General features: G+C 39.0%; 1 protein-coding gene across 2 annotated transcripts in view; it reads right to left on the bottom strand.

The window, feature by feature from the left end:
- The window catches only part of ARHGEF10 (Rho guanine nucleotide exchange factor 10), a 110,943-nt gene that overhangs the window by 43,875 nt on the left and 49,471 nt on the right, over positions 1 to 17,597 (bottom strand). For both annotated transcript variants that reach the window (XM_063125097.1, XM_063125096.1), the window contains 4 exons: positions 17,045 to 17,215; positions 14,709 to 14,854; positions 13,249 to 13,421; positions 2,048 to 2,163 (listed from right to left, as the gene is read on the bottom strand). In XM_063125097.1, coding sequence (XP_062981167.1) covers positions 2,048 to 2,163; positions 13,249 to 13,421; positions 14,709 to 14,854; positions 17,045 to 17,215 — 606 coding nt within the window. The remainder of the gene's footprint in view (positions 1 to 2,047; positions 2,164 to 13,248; positions 13,422 to 14,708; positions 14,855 to 17,044; positions 17,216 to 17,597) is intronic.

Consider the following 17,597-nt stretch of genomic DNA (forward strand, 5'->3'; position numbering starts at 1 on the left):
CATACCACTTTCGTAGTGTAATATCCAGCTTGGTGTAGATTAGGCCAATGCCTCAACTGCCCTCTCCCAAAGAAGCTTTTATAAAATGAGACATATTGTGGCTCTAGAAAGTCCACTGATATGGAGCAAATTCCATTAAACACAGTGGGAATTAGCATCATGCTACACAGCAGGGGTAATCCAAGTACTCTGAAATATAGGACTGTAGAATAAACTGAAAGTTGGATTAAAGTGGTACCATTTACTTTTGATCACGGGAAACTCAGAGTCTTGAAATTCGAGAACAGACTTTCAAATCTTGCTTCTACACAAACACTAGAAGTGGTACCTAACATATAAATCAAATTTATCTTTACCTAACAACATATAAATCAAATTTAAACCATTTTCTGTCCACAACTAGAACAGAAGAATGTTTCAGATGAATTCAGCAATGCAAACAGAAAGGGTTCTGGCATCAATATTCCACTATCTTGACTATATGCATCTAAATCTTGAAAGAAATCTGTCTTATGTAAATACTATTTAAAATATAACTCAGCTGTTGGAATCATTCAGAAATATCTCCCAACATGGTTGCAGTGAGCATTCTGTTTTGTTAATAAAAGTGTACTAATGGACCAAAGCCTAAAGTACATATCAGTTCTGTCTCAGTTGCACCTGAAGGAAAGGGGTGAGGCATTGCTAGGCACTTAAAAATTCAGGCCCCAGGCCCCATAATTACTCAAATAATTTGAGTAATTATTTATATTATTCAAGTAATATAAAGCCTTCAATTATGTATTAATTTATTTATTAAATTTATATACCGCCCCATAGCCAAAGCTCTCTGGGTGGTTTACAAAAGTTAAAAAAACAGTGGACATTAAAAAGTATACAAAATTTAAAACCATCAAAAATATAAAAACAACAGTATACAGTATCCATTTTTAAACAACAACAGTTCTGGGGTCCAGTTCCCCCTATCCCAGTTCATCCCAAATCAATAGCTTCTCTTCCATTACAATTAATTTGCAAAAAGCTTTTTTCGTGAGCAGTTTCACACACACACAAACCTAAAAATAGCAAAATCTTCAGCAAAATGTAATTTTAAAAAATGTTACAGGGTGCTAATCCAAAAGCACCCTATGACTGAGAGGTGTTGCAGCTGCAATCTCCCTTTCCTTCAGCATCTGCAATCTCCCTCAGAATCACTCCCACATGGCAATTAAGCAAATAAAAATCATTCCATTGGCACCAATGGGCACTCAGAGCTTTAGGAAATATATCCGAGGCCAGGACTCCATGGGCTCAGGCCTAGCAACTCCCTCGGTTGAGGGGGTGATTTAAAGTGCCAACAGGGCATGTGGGGGGGCATCTGCAGCTTGCTCCTCTTACCCCTAAGTTTCCTAGTCCTTTTTCTCCCATATAGGCTCAGATACCAAAAGCGAGTCCAGCTGAGAGCAGAGCCATGAGGGTGGAAGGCAGGATAGAGGCCTCATAGGGACAGACAGGAAATGGGAAGAGTTCACCCACAACCCCTTTAGCATGTCAAAGAGAAATGTACGTTTTAGAGGACAGGATCAGGGCCAACCTGCATTGGATAACATATGTCTGGTGCTGTTGTCATGAGTAGTTTGTGCCTGAAAGGAACACACACATGCACACACAGTCACAAACTATAGTAACGATCAAAACTTAAAGGGAGGCTAGATGGTACAGTACTCTGTGTTAAAGCAGTATTACCACCAACACAAGCTCTAATTTCTATGATAGTATTTTCTTCACATGCCATGCTATGGTCTTCCACAACAAATTGGCAGCTACTGAGAAGACGCTGTTATTATTGCACTGTAATGCACACATAAGAACTGTAGAGTAAAACAAGATCAGCAAGGCATCTATAATCTACTTACAATTCTAAAGTTAAACATTTAACTACAAATCAATTAGGGTATGAACAGATTGTATGTGCTTGGGCACACATTCTCACACTGAAGACTACTTTAACCATCAGGAAGCTTTAGACCTGGAAACAATTCAAGCTTTATTAGTTGTTATATGTTACCTGGTAGTTTCCTTTAAGGTTGACTATCAGTTGACTGATTTGTCCAACTACATTCAAGTCATGCAAGAGATTCTGCAAATCATGGTAAAGTTGCCCTGGTCCCATATAAAGCTTATCTGAAACACATAGAAAGATGCAATTATGCACATACAGTAGGGCCCTTTCTACATCTAAGGGTTATCCCAGGAAAATGGAGGGATCGTCCCTGCCTGCTCCTGAGATCCCATGTGGCATTTGGATGCACAGGAACGATCCCGGGACAATCCTGGGATATAGGGCTGGTGTAGACATGCCCTAGGTTAAACACAGCTAACTTTGTGGCCAAAAATATATGAACAAGCATCCTGTATTTAAAACTACGAAAATAAAAATTTTACTCATTCAACTTTACAATATTCAGACTCTCCTAAGGTTGACACAGAGCTGCAAAACAGACTGTTTAACTTAAAGGAGATTCCTTTTGTTTGTGTTCTTTTCCAGTTGAAATCAATGCATTATTAAATTGCATTTGAAATAAATAGATTAGTGAGGGGTGTGTGTGGAAACAATGTGGATAATGCTAGGTGGAAATCCTGCCCTTTCTTAAGTGTTCTATCAAAATTAAAACGTGATTGAAAAATTGCTAACTGCCACAGGACTCTCAGATAGTTGCTTTTTAAAACTTAATGGTCACTTGGTTTTTTTTAAAAAAAAAACCCTGAACATGGCTTGTTCTGTGGCCTGCAGAAGAAACAATAAGCAAACTCTGGTTGCATTCACGCCTGTGTCTTCAAGATTTTGGCTACAGAGTTTATTTTTCTACTAATGAAGTCCAAAATATAACACAGTAAGGGTGCCAGGGTCACAATCCAGACCAGTCTCTCTACACCTGTTTAATAAATTAATAAATAAATACACAGAATTGGTAATAGTATGAATGGTGTCATATCTAGTTTGGTCCTAGGTTATAGCTATTAATTGGGAGGCAGTGATCAGTACTACAACCAATCAGAAAGTACTTTTTTTCTGTTCAGAATTTGATTCAAAATGTGAATCCCACTTAACACCGTGTTTGCTATTATATATGCAATCATGTTCTTCAGAGAAAAACCGTAAAGACTGCCCTGATCTATCACAGTGTGTGTGTGTGTGTGTGTGTGCGCACACACACACACACACACACACACTCCTCTTTCCTACCCAGAGAAAGTGCAGTGGGGGGAAGCGTTCAGCCTCCTGACAAACTGTCAAATGCAAGTGGAAATGAGAAAATACTGAAGCAAAACACATACCAGAATGAGTAAAAACAAAAGCAAATTATTTTGCTTCAGAATATATACTAGAAAGCAATTAGAAGGATAACTGTACATTCTGGTTAAGCACACCAAGATGTTTTTAATTAAGAGCATTGTTACCCAATTACAGAAATCTTAATCAATTTAGCACAGTAATTTTAGTAGATTTAGAATTTGGATTAGTATAAAATAGCATGAGGCAAAACAAATTCTGAGGCAAAATGCATACTGGTTTTAAATTATGTATGTATGTGTCATCACAGACATCAACAGTGTTATCGCCTTTGATGTGTAAGAAAAAGGAAATTATTTTACAGTGCTGCTTTCTATCTGTAGTTAATAAAAATACTTATAAAACAATCTCCTTTTTTATTAAAATCAAATCTGCCACCTGATTAATCAGGACACTACTACATTTGCAAGGACTTTAAAAAAAAAGACTAATTTAACTGATTAAACAGTGCAGCTCAAGTAACAACTTAAAAGAAATAGATATAAAGACTTTAACATATTACAGGAATGGAAGATAACTCCTATTAATTTGTTTTAATATATAACAGAACAGTGCACATTTAGCAAGATTATCTGCATGAACGCAAATAATAATATCTACACTGGTTTTCTTTCATAATAAGTGGAATAAGTGGAGTAGCAATTACTACCTCAGAATCAGGGAAAGAAGCCTAAATCTGCTTTTTGTTTTCAGAAGTTGGTAATACTTATACTTATAAAAATGTAATAAATAAATAAAATAAATATTGATATTTACTCCTAACCTACTGGAGAAGTTGCCTGCTTTTTAAAATGAAAAATAAAAAAAATCACACCGGCTTTATAACACTTTGATAAGTCCCCAGTAAATGCTTGCAATAAAGATAACAGAACAGGATTCAAAATGGCATCCTTCAGAAATGTTAAAAGGAAACTACTGCTTGGAATCTAACAACTAAATGTTCATAGATAAAAGTGGAAGTGAAAAGCAGTGGAAGAAAACGTAAATAGCAACACATTTACAACAGTATAGGAATCTAAGGCAACCAAAGCCCACTTCATCCATTTGGATTCTGTGTACAATAAACAATATTGTGTACAATATTCTGTGTACAATAAACATGAGAGGAGGAGCCAGCTAGCTCCACCTTCCTCCATTACAGCTGGAGTGCAGCTTTCTGAAGGGGAAAGGCGCTCCATGCAATCCCAAATGCTGGAAATTCAGCTTTCAAAATTGCGAAGATACAAGAGACTCTCCCCTTCAGAAAGTTGCCCTCCACATGCAGTGGGCAATGGAGGGGGAGGATGTGTGCACAGCTACCCTTCCTTGTGCATTTATTGTACACAGACTCCAAATGCCTAAATAGGGCTCCAGTTTGAAAGGAAAACTTTGTACTGAATTTGTGGGCACGAACTGAACTTCATTAGGGACATGATTTAGTATATATCAGGGGTGGGGAATGTGGGGCCCTCCAGATGTTGTTGGGCTACAACTCCCATAATCCCTGACCATTGGTCATTCTAGTTGGGACTGATGGGAGTTAGAGACAAACAGCACCTGGAAACCCACAGGTTCCCCACCCCAGGTATAAATGATAATTTGAGTGCATGGCAATAAATAAAGCCAAAAGAAAAGTGGGGTTTCTTTCCTTTCCACTATTCCTGTTCTATATAATATAAAATAAATAAAGCCGTATTTGTACACGAAGGGAGAGAATGCTGTTTTCAGGAGGAGGAAAAAATCAGTAAAAATATTAGACGTTACCAGGGGATGGTGCTACCGTGTCCCTTCTGCCCTTCTCCATGGACAATCAGATGACCAAGTAGACTCTGGTTACAAAAACCCTGCCACAATACCTCTAGAGTGGCCATGTACCCTACTTTACAGAGGACATTCCTCTATTTGAAGGCATTCTCTATTTTAAGAACTGTCCAGTCCAAGTTCAAGTTTGGACAGGAGGGGCCTTGAAGCTGTCCATCAACAGAAACTGGACAGCAAACTGAGAAGGCACACAGGTCACCGTGTCAGTCTTCCCCACTTTGGTGAGATACACTACTGTATTTCTATTTAAATTATAGTAATTCACATTTATACATATACATTAGGAACATTTTATGCAGGTCTATTTCTTCTTTTATCCTCTCTTTTGATGTGCTTCCTCTTTTTTGGAGAAGCATGTGGCCACTCTCAATTCTTCTGTTTTATCTTTAAAGGACTTGTGATTTTTAACAGTTGAACCTACACATGATCATTGCGTAGCCACACAGCACTTATATAAATAGCATCAAAACAGAAGCAATGAAACCCTGAAGAGAAAGAATAATGCTCAAGGAGCATATGAACTAAATTAAGTGTTTCGAATTTAACCTTTTGTTAAGATGTGACACAATTTTCCTGTTAATAGATTTGACAATTAATACTCATGTGCTAAATACAATAGGTGCAATAGGAAGAGAAGATTTTCCTGACAATATACAGTATTATGGAGATGAAACACAAAGTCAATTGTATGCTTGAAGGTGATGTCAATTGTGAATAATACTGTGAAGGATGGTAGGGCAAGATGCGACAAGGCAGCTACAGTTCTTGCAAGGGCAAGTATGCACGTCTTATTCCGCCTACTGAGCCATCTGCTTCTAATCAAGCAACATAATGAAATATGCAAGAATTCAGGGCTGCAAGAATGAAGAAATCAAAAGATATGTGAATGTGAAAGCTCATAGGCCTATAGCGAACATTTAAGATAATGTATTATGTATTAAAAAATAATTGTATGTGAGAAAATGATGCAACTGGTATAAATCTGTACAAAAGGGAAGGAATAGCGCTACATAAAATACCTTATAATAAGATTTGAAGCCAGAATTTAATCAACTGAACTTCAAATATGGATTCATATTTATCTTGAGTTTTCCCAAATGGCAAGGTTAGTAGCACAATAGTTATGAGATGATCAGAAGAAAGTTTTAGTATATGCAGCAGTGCCCAAGGGAGGCAGCAGTGAAAGCTTTTCCATTATTTACATATTCTATATCTACACATACACATGTGACTAAGAGATGATCAACATGTTCAGAAAAATACAGTTGCACAGTCCTCCTGAGATTGTACTATTTCAAAATACAAATGGAGACTGCATAATTATATACTCTCCCCACCTCGTCATTTCCCCCCTCCGATTGAAAAATTAGGCTACTTGGGTTTTATTGTGTATGGGACTAGCCAGTCGCTCCCTTTGGAGGGGGGTCTGAGTAGAAATTTTTCCTCCCACTAAATGGTGGATAGGTTTTTGCCTACTACATACTTGAAGTTATAATGAGGATGGGGATAAATAGGTTGATTTGTTGTTGGGATGTGCAGGAATTTGCTCCAGCAGAATAGGGATGGTGACCACTCTGGCGCCTTCTGGTGATTAGCATGTCCAGAGGTCCTGCTCCTCGTGGGCTTCATGGCTGTCAGGATATGATATGCCTTTGGAGATCCTCCTGCCTCATCTGCTCAGAGTTTTATGGCTCCGAGTGGGGGTGACACAAGGCAGTCTCCCTACACTTACAAAAGTGGTGCATAAGAGAGGAGCCGGGTTTACCTGACTCCTGGCTTTGGAGAGTACTTGTCCATAATGCCAGGCAAGTAGCCTGAGGTAAGGACATTGATTCCCACACTTTCACATATAGATCCAGGGAGGGGTGAATCTTCCTTATTGTTTAAATTAAGAGGCCCTAGTTTATTCCCAAACTCTGGTATTCGTGTCTTTGTTCTGTTTCCTTCTCCACTCGCAAAATTGGTAACAAGATACTTCTGAATGCAAACTATGCTCTGAGAATATGGATCTTAGACTTTTGGTGGCCACTTTTCACTACATTCTCCACATTAGAAAGTGTCACACTTAAATGGTCTTGATTTTGTCTGTGTCATTTAAAACAGCATATTTAAGATTGGAATCAGGATTGGTTGGGATTTATTCTGATATGTGTATTCAAAACCATGCTTTAATACATTGGTTTCTACTTCTTAACATTTTCAGCATAGGCTAATGAATATGCTAAGTGGCATGTAACACACTCCTTGTCTGTGTGCACACATACACACAGGGAACAACATAAATACACAGGCAGGACAGCTCATGCAGGAGGTCATGCAAACTGCCCGGAACTTGAATGAAGGGCAATACGTTTCGGGTTTTTTACACTACACGTTAGAGGAGTATATTCCTGTAATTATTACTAATTTTATAAAATGATTCTCCAATTTCTATGCTTATATTCTCTTCTCCTGTCCCCACCCTTTGAACCTATCCACCATGGCTTATACTTTTGAATGCAACTCCTTAGTTATACAATAATGTATCAGCTTTTCACCTTATCAAGTGTCCTCAAACATACCCTTTTGTTATAAAGCCAGCTGTTCCAGTCAATAAAAAAGAAACCAAAAATCCCTCAGAGCTTAGCTAAAGAGAAGGAAAAGCTTCAGTAGTGATTTAGATGTCGATTTCTACTCCTTGGCCTTAAAGATTCATTATTAATGTCAAAGCCAGCGATAAAGCAAATGAGGTTTATTTTTAGCACTTGCTGCTCCACAAACTTCCTGCACATTTTGTTATGTAAGTGATGCTCTTTACATCTGTACCACCCCCAACAATAGTCATTTCAGTTGTCTTTCACTTCAGCAGTAGCACCATTGCTGTTTCCATAGCTACCTCTGAAAGCTTCCCCACCCCCATGACAACAGTTGAATAAGCAAACTGGATGCAGGAGGATGAAACCATATGAAGTTCTGGCTTTTGCTCAGCATGGTAAATCCACTTATGTTTCATAGGCTTATTTCACAATAAGTCCGAATGCTGAATTGGAAAGAAATATTGATGTGTATTAAACAAGCTCAGAATCAAAGAATGAAGTCTTAATTTACAGATTCAGGCCCACAGTTAGCTAACTTTATGAAATTAAAGTCAGTATCAAATTTGTTCAAATCACATTTACTACAGTTAAATACAATGGGTTTTAGCCAATGTTAGTTCTACTTAGAGTAGACTCATGAAACAAATGGGACTAATGTTGGCTACAACCCAGGGATTTAGGTGATTAAATACTTTTTAAATACAAAAACATAAGCAACATCTTTACACTAACCTGATCTCTCAAATTAACATATTTAAAACACCTGGAATACAGCAAAACAGCAAAGTATAGCAACAATGAAGCTAAATCAGATTTTCCAGGAACAAGTATTGCACTAAATGGAGATGTGGTCATGTTGAAAGTCTCTTTCTAGAATTCCACGCATCATCAAATGGAGCATATGTGCATGAAAATTTATCCTACTATGGATACTCAAGCACACATAATCACCATGTACTTGGACAATGCATGAGCATAGAGCATTGTCAATTACAATTAGGCAAAAAATTCTTCTTATTGCTGGGAGGAAAAGATGAGGGCAGCAATATCAACCTGAACAGAATCAAATGAAAGCTTCATCACAACATCTGTATCAATGCCACAAGTGACCTTGGAAACCCAGAGGGTAAGTCAATCAGAGCAGTGAACTTGGAGATGTGACAAACATAACATGTGCATATATTATTCCTGAAGATCTGCCATCACAACTGCAACATATTTTGTATTTGTATACCCCCACAAAAAGTCTACTCCAATTAAAAGGAAAGGAAGATTTTCTAGTTAAGTTAGAAACAGTTTTTGATTCCCCTTTAAGGATAAGAGGATTTAAGAGATTAAATCCTGTGTTCACAGCTAGTTAGGATAGTATTAATGCTTCCTACAGATTGCATTTTAAAAGAAAGTCAAATCAAGCCAATTTCATCACAATAATTCCTTTTGTTCATCGCTGGAATGTAGATTGGCATCATTCTATGACACAGTAGTTCAGCAGGACAGTTTTAAATTGTACTGCCTTTTTACCAAAAGCAAGCCAGCTACCACTGAGCTCCAAGTGTGTAATCAGCTTCTTAGAAAGCTACTAAACCACTAAAAGCAACAATCCTCTCAGCCATAACGAATATCTAAGATGAAGCAACGCAGCTCCACTATAGAAACCTTTACTGCAGGGGAGGAGGACCTCTTTCAGCCTACGGGCCGAGTTCCACTTTGGAAAAGCTCTCAGGGGCCATATTACAGTGAGGCATTGGGCTGAAATGTCAAGGGAACAGAGCCAAGCAATACTAGCATATTGTAGCTTAAAGCTCTTACTACCAGTCATCAAGCCTTAAGACAGCCAGGTCAACATTTTAGAATGAGGAAAAAAACAGACAAAAGCCAGGAATCCACCAAATGATTGATGGAGGTTGGATAACAGAAGGTAGGGCCTGGAGAGGGGTGTGTGGCCATCTGGGTACCCCCAGAGGGCTACGTTTAGTGCTCAGGCCTGAGGTTTTCCATGCCTGATTTACAGAGCCTTTGTATTAGCTTTGTACCAGTTACCTGTTTGATATTTACATGTCATTTATAGTATTTATCAGATATCTCTGTATTACACAACTATATCTACCTAATATAGGACTCCTGATCCCACATGGGGCTACTTTCAAGGGTCTTGAAGCCTTACACCGTGACACGTTCTTCAACTTCATTTGGCCCAACACATAGTGGTGGCCAAGAGCCTTAATTCACTCTATGGCAGGATGTCTAACATGTAGATCCTTCAACACACAATGCTGCAAACCCATGGGGATAATTAGTCTTTTGCTCCAAAGGACACAACCCTTGTGCACTGATAGTTCAATATTGTTTTGATATACATCACCTGGGTTTATCCTCAAGCTTCCCTAACAGTCAATCCCTCTGCACTCAGTTGAGAACGTGGACAAGGACTGGGTTGACAGAAACAATGGCTTGTAGTCGGCCAATAAACATAGATAGACCAACCATATATGTAGCCATGGAATTTCTTAACCTTAACTACAACAGCTAGGGGCTCCTTATTAATTTGAGCATAGTCCCATTCCATTGGAGATAAGGTTCTGAAGTAGAAAGCTCCCAATGTGAATATACCCAGTCACTACGTTCAACATCTAAGGTCCTCCTCCGGGTGCCTACTCCGAGAGAGGCTCGGACTGTGGCAATGAGGGACAGGGCCTTTTTGGAGGTGGCCCCCAGACTATGGAACGATCTCCTTGACGATGTTCGCCTGGCGCCAACGGTGCTATCTTTCCGATGCCAGATTAAGACTTTCCTCTTTGCCCAGGCATATGGCGGCACATCTTAATCACCCACATGTTTAGTTTGTTTGTTTTTAACGGTTTTTAGTGCTTTATGCGTGTATGTTCTGTGTTTTAAAATTTAAAATTTTGTATACTCCATTTTAGAATTTCTGTAAACCGCCCAGAGAGCTCTGGCTATGGGGGCAGTATATAAGTGTAATAAATAAATAAATAAATAAATATTGGGTTTTTAGATTGTTGGATGTTTTATTATGTTCTTAATGGTTTTAATTTTTGTGAACCGCCCAGAGAGCTTCGGCTATCGAGCGGTATAAAAATGTAATAAAAAATATGCACTCATGAGAGGAGTCAAGCTCGTGGCTCAGAACATGACATAGAGATGAATTACAGGTGAGAATCAGTGGCTTCAGCTTATCATGGTCTTTCATACAGGCAGAACTCTAAACCATAAGGATTTGTCCAAAATCTCTGAAAAGCAGTCTATAACTAAATTCTTCTGCATCATTGTAGCATTTGACATAACTAATGTAAAAGTAAAATGGAATATAGACTTGTAGAAGTCAGCTAAGACAGTGATACTATTACAACAGGGGCTCTCCCTAAATAAAGATTTTTGTAGATTCGGGATTAGGTTGTGTACAGGCGAGGAAAATGTGGAGATATAGGTGATTCAAGCTAAAGACACAAATGAAAAAAACATGTTCACAAGATTGTTAGTTACATGTTAATGTCTCTTTTATAAAAAAGGTAAACATCTCCCCAATCTGTCCTAGTCAAGGTAATCCTGAATATATTTAAATGCAATTAGAATTATTTCCGGTCTCCCTTTCTAGCTGAGGAGGTACAGACAAGGACAAATCAAGTGGTTGAAACATCTTCATGAAAAATAAAGCCTAACATTGTGGAAAAACTTTTATATAGAACGACTACTCAGGGTCACCCAGTAGAACTGATTAGCAGTAAGTTCAGAATAGACAACAGCCCTGTTCAGAAGACATCTTTAACCACGGCTTTAACCATGGTGAATAAGGCTTTTTGCCTTAGTCACCATAGTTAAAGCCATGAACACGGCCCAGTTTTCTGGCTTAACCACTGTGGTTAAAGCTGTGGTTTAAGGTGTCTTCTGAACTGGGCCAATGTATAATTAACTTAAGGAACTCACTACCACGAGATGCGCTGATGGCATACAAATTCTAAACAAATTCATGGAAGCTAATTACCATTGATAGATCCTGTTCACATGTTCACTACGGTGAAATGCACAAAAGCAATGCATGCACTACTTATTTAAGTAGAAGGAAAAGGCACATGGGAGATCTGTGCCAGACATCCCAAATGGTGTCTCTCTGTGTGTTTACTTCAAAGTAGCCAAGGGGTGGGAGTTGCTAATTAGATCATCCAAGAGGCACCAGGGAAAGGAGTGTTTAACCCCTTCTCTTCATTTTATTTCTGCAATCTAAATTGCCTCCCAAAGCTACACTTTCTGTTTCCCCACAAAAGGCTAAATAGCAGTTTCAGGAAGGAGGCACAATTTAGATCAGGAAAATAGAGTGTGTGTCTGTGAAAATTAGCCCCACTCCTCTTGGCTGATTTAAAGTAAAGAAAGCAAAAAGAAAGCAAAAAGAAGATACTTAGTTTGGCCCATGTGTTTTGTTTGAAAATCTGAACCTTTTCCACTGTAGGCAATACTCATTTATCAATACACCTAGTAAGATTTTAAGAACTGGATAAAGTTAGGAGGACTAGAAAGTAATGCTTGTTCTTTTTTCAGACAGTTTGCATCATGGGAAGGTTGTTGTTTTTTGCTTTGAGAGAAGGATGCCACCTCTCCATAGTTCAATCTTAAAATGAGAGCTATAAGGGTCTATTCCAACATATGTTGAGAAGGAAAGCAGGGCAAGGTATGCCAGAAGATACAAGCTTTCGTATTAAGTGGAATTATTCCAACATTAGTCTCAAACAACTTGCAGACCTTGCTTCAGAAGCTTTGCAAGTTCCATCTGTTAATTCTGATTCATGCATGGCTGCAACTGAGAAGATCAAAGCATAAGGGGCCCATTTTATATTGCAAGCTGCAGATTTAAAGCATTGCCCACATAGACCCAGTTCATACGTAACAGCAAACTGTGGGTTAATCAACCCACAATTTGCCACACACGAACAGGGGGAAGCAAGCACACTGACTCCTGCGCACACATCACTTCTGCTTTTAAGCAACAACCTACGATCATCTGGGTCTTAGGTTGCTAGGGTGTTGTACGAACATGGAATGCTGGTTTGTTTAGGGGCTTTAATTCCCTGTTTATCAGAATAAGGGAAAGCAATATCAAACCACTTTCAGCTCTGCTCTACATGAATAAAGCACCCTTTTTGAACTCAAAGGAATTTCTTGAGGATGTATGCCCTAAATACAGTTTCTAGCAATCTAAGAATAATCTTTTTTGGTCAGAGTGCAAATGCTTATTTCCTTCAAACTGTATTTAAACAGAGGTGAATTAGACATATTTCATGATTGCTCCTTGGAGCTTTTTGCTCAGCTTCCAGTCCCAGTCTGGTGTTAAATCTTTTACGCTAGGAATATTGCATAATCTAGGATTGGGCCTAGAAGATCACATTTTCTAAATTATGCTTTTCGAACACTAATAACAAAAGCATAATGTGCTATGACTGCATAATCATGCAAAGGTCTCATTAAACACTCCAAGTTCACTTAAAATGAGCAAGTAGTAGCCACAAATAATTATCAAGCAATACTTACTTGGCTTAGCATTAATAACGATATTCTCAGAGGAATGCTGTGAAGAGAATCTGCAGTTCTCGTCTTGCCCCTCGCTGCTCCCATACTCTATGACATCTACATGCCCCAGGGGCACACTCCATTTTAGTAAGTACCTTTGGCCAGTCACAATGCCACTGCTTTCATGGGAAGAACTGGAAGAAGGTCACAAAGGAATATTTTACATCAAGAAAGCCATTTTATCCATCGTTTAAATTCAGGCATATGCTTTTCCATTTCATAGTTCACAATTGTATATACAATTGTGTATATACTATACATACGTGGAAATAAGCCCTGTTGAACTCAAAGGGACTTAATACTAAGTAGAGACACACAGGACTGTACTGGTCTTATTTTTGTGTTTAGAAATTTGAAATTAAAAAAATCACAAAGTGAACTAGAACTCTAAAATGTTTTACTTGCTTAAAATTTTTTTTTCCTGAAGATGTCCCACTATTTTAAGCTGTTTCCTTAACAACAAAAAGTTTCCAAGGAAAAAGTTATTTTTTTTCTAGTTAAAGGACAGCATGCTATCATCCAAAAGGAAAAAGCAATTTACAGCCTTCCCTTCTCTCTCCCGTGTCCCATAGGACACTGTGCTTTGAGGAAACACCTTGTGGAAAAATTCCGAGATCTTTGTCATGGATTGCCTTTATGCTTTCCATAGCCCCATTTACCTCAGAGTATGCATATAAAACATTCCCAAACCACATAATGTATTGGGGAGTGGGGGATGTCAACCAAGAACGATAAGAAAATCTGTACATAAAAATGTTACATGACAAAAAGAGCTAGCAGAAAAACAAACAGAATAAGAAGAACCGCAAAATCTCTTATTTTTTTACAGACAAGTAACAGGACCTTAAACATTAATCCATACTCCTTCAAAACCCAAGCCACTCACAATGACCGTTCAGAAGACATGCTAAGCCACAGTGATTAAGTATTTTGACCATAACATTATGACATAGCACGTCATGTGAACCATTCCTAACCATGGTGGCTTCATAACCATGATTTAAACACACTCACGAACCATTTACTGCAAAAGGGTTACTGGCCTAATCATGGCTTAGCATGTTGTCTGAACAGGCCCACTAAGTTAGGTGTAAACAGGAAGTTAAGATAACTTGGTCAGACAGTTGATCCATCTAGACCTACTGGCAGATGGTCTCAAGAGGACACCTCCTCCAGTCTACATACACAGAAACTGAATATGGGAACTTACAAATAAAAATATGTGCTCTATCACTGAGCTAGGGCCCTGTATCACATTCACAGTATCAGCAGAACATAAAGTCACATAATAGAATGCAATTACTGTAAGTAAAAAATGAATGTTTCTGATCAGTATTACCATGCCTTCTCTCTTTCTCTCTCTCTCTTTCTCATCTTGTGTTCCCAGGCAATTACTTTAGAGAATGTGACTGGAACCTTACCGGACATTCACAGTAGCACACATTAGGACGTCATTTAACATGAACAGCCGCCGTTCTTTGGTTTTGACGATTTCTCCCTTGTCATTGTAAACAGTTTCAAGCATGTCATCAGTTCGGATGAGGTATCTGTTTCCGCTGCTAAGTAACTGAAGTTTTTTAAAAAACAAACCATTAGCTATGTCATGATATATAACACTCTTACAGCTACACCTTTAGTGCTTTAAAACGTATATGAATCAGCATCAAGTGTGGATAATGCTTTTGTCAATTTCGTTGACTTTTGTTGAACTCACATCATTTCTATTAAAAGCCTCTATTAAATTTACTGTTTCAGCACTATACTGTCTTTATTCAAAGAAGATAGCTGATGACAATCACTTTGAAAATGGAGGAAAGAGGTATTGGTTCCAACTCCAAGCCCTCTTAGTAGCCTGCTAACAAATCATGTTGCCATAGAAAACATTTCCTCTGCAACCTTCTTTTGCCTTATGTTGGCAATCCAGCTCCAAGGCCTTGCAGTTGTTGATTCCTATGATGGCATATTCTTAAGGAAAGAATAATGTCGACTCAAAGACTATGCAGCTTCTGATTGGTGACAGATGTAATACAAAAAAGAGGGCTCAGCACGGCAAGGCCATCAGAGGAGCCTACTAACCCTTTAGTTTTGCCCCATTTGACTGCCTCCCTTGCTCACTACTTCTGCTTCCTCTTCGCCTTCTGCCTGGGGAAAGCAAACCAAGTGCTGCCCAGTCAATGTGATGGTAGTGATGGCAACAATAGTGAATGAGAGTGCAAGCAGCCAAGGACAGGGTTGAACAGCTGGACTGCTGACCTGACAGTGCCACGGTGAAGGCAAGCTCATAGGACCACTGAAGAATGTGACATGAGCGGGCTTTTTAGACTGTACCCATTTTAGGAATGTAAGAGCAACCCTGCTGGATGAGACCAAAGGCCTACCGATTCCAGCATTCTGTCCATAGGCATGTGTAGCACATTTCATTAGGCTGTGCACCTGAGGGGGTTATTACGCACTTTCTGGAGGTCCAGAAAGCACGTTTCCCCCTCCTCCACTACAATAGGGGCCTTAAAGGGCCTGATTGGAGTGGAGGAGGGGAATATGTACTTTCTCCCCCTACTACCACCACTGGGGGCGGGAAAGCCCCACCTTCCGGGGCCTCCGGAAAGTGCATAATTTCCCCGGGTATGGTAATGATAGCTGGAAAGCACTTTCCCTCCCTCCTTAAAGGCCTGAATTCGAGCAGGGGGGAGAGAGAAGCGGGGCGGCCCCAGAAACATTAGGGTGTATCTGGGAACACCCGTGCATACACCTATGATACTGCTCAAACAGTAGCCAGTAAGATGTCTACTGATAGCCTACAAGTAGGACATTAGTGCAAAACCACCCTCCCTGCTCATGTTCCCCAGCAACTGGCACTAAGAGGCATCCTGCCTCTGATACTGGAGGTAATATATAGCCATCATTACTAGCAGCAATTAAAAGTCTTATCTTCCATGAATTTGTCTAGTGCCCTTTTAAAGCAGTCCAAGTTGGTCACTCTCACTGCATCTTGTGGTAATGAGTTCCACAGTTTAAAAATGCACTCTGTGAAGTACTTCCTTTGGCTGGTCCTGGATCTCCCATCATTCAGGATTTTATACATCGCTCCTACTTGCCTTTTTTATAAGCTAAGAAGCCCCAAATAGGGGGAGCTGCTCAAGCCTCTTGTTCATTTGGGTTGCCCTATTATGCAACTTTTCCAACTCCACAATAACTTTCTTTTCTTTTTTGGGGGGAGGTTCTATTTTAAATAGAAGAGCTGGGAATGTGTTTAATCTTTAAGTGGAACGTAAACATGTTTAACTTTAATGTGCTCATGCTATGCCCACTTATATTTATACTGGTTTACCACAGCATTTTTTAAAAAGGGGGTATTGAAACATTTCTAAACTTAGATTTTGCTGCTACAACATTAGGAGGAAATGGCCAAGGTGCCTTCTCCAGTTCAGTTTGAAACTTAAATGTGTTTCTGAAACTATAGGTTGGAAATATGGAAAGGGTAAATGCACACTTTTTTTAAAAAAAAAAATCTGCTGAGTATACAGAACACCACAATTGTGACCATACACCATAACACAAACTACAAGTAGTAGCTTTGGAAGATGACTTGTCACCATTACTATGCAGTTGAATCAAATACATCACCCCGAAATGCCATATTCCAGTACAGAAAGAATAAAATAAAATGCCCACATCCTCAACGTGGAAAGCCTCTGCTTTGTCTAATCCATTTCCTCTATAAGAGAAATCAGGAAGGAGCAAATGATGGTGTTCCAACCTTGTTTAGATAACGTTCATTCATGGCTTTTGCTATTTGTTTTATTTCACAGCGCTGATCTGCATCCCTTTTCCTTTCGTTTAATTTCTCTGCCAATGTCTCGAGCTCTGTGAGCGCCATCTGTAGAGGCAGCCTGTCATGGTGGCCTTTAGTAGTGTTCTTCAACATATCCTTAAGAGACCAAAAGAAAAGAAGAAAGAAAAAGCAGAATTGTCATGGTTTTCTTCAAACTTAATTCAAGATGCTTTTTTTCTAGTTCGCAACATACCCGGCAGGTCGTCTCAACCCTTCTGTCCCATCACCACCTTATTTAAAGTCTACCAGTATCATCCACTTGACAATACGATTGGTATATCAAGAAGGTACCCCACATTTACAAATCTCCATTCTCATGTACAGGTTCTCAAAGCCCAAGATGTGTTCTTGGGCTTACAGCTGTTCAAATGAATTGGCTTTTGTGGTAAAGGGGGCTGATATAAAGAGACTGGGGTGTTTTCACCATATTTTAATTAGATAATACTTTTCAATCAATTGCTCTTTAATACATTTGCAC

Source organism: Elgaria multicarinata, chromosome 4 (assembly GCF_023053635.1).
Source record: "Elgaria multicarinata webbii isolate HBS135686 ecotype San Diego chromosome 4, rElgMul1.1.pri, whole genome shotgun sequence".
NCBI classification, from domain to species: domain Eukaryota; kingdom Metazoa; phylum Chordata; class Lepidosauria; order Squamata; family Anguidae; genus Elgaria; species Elgaria multicarinata.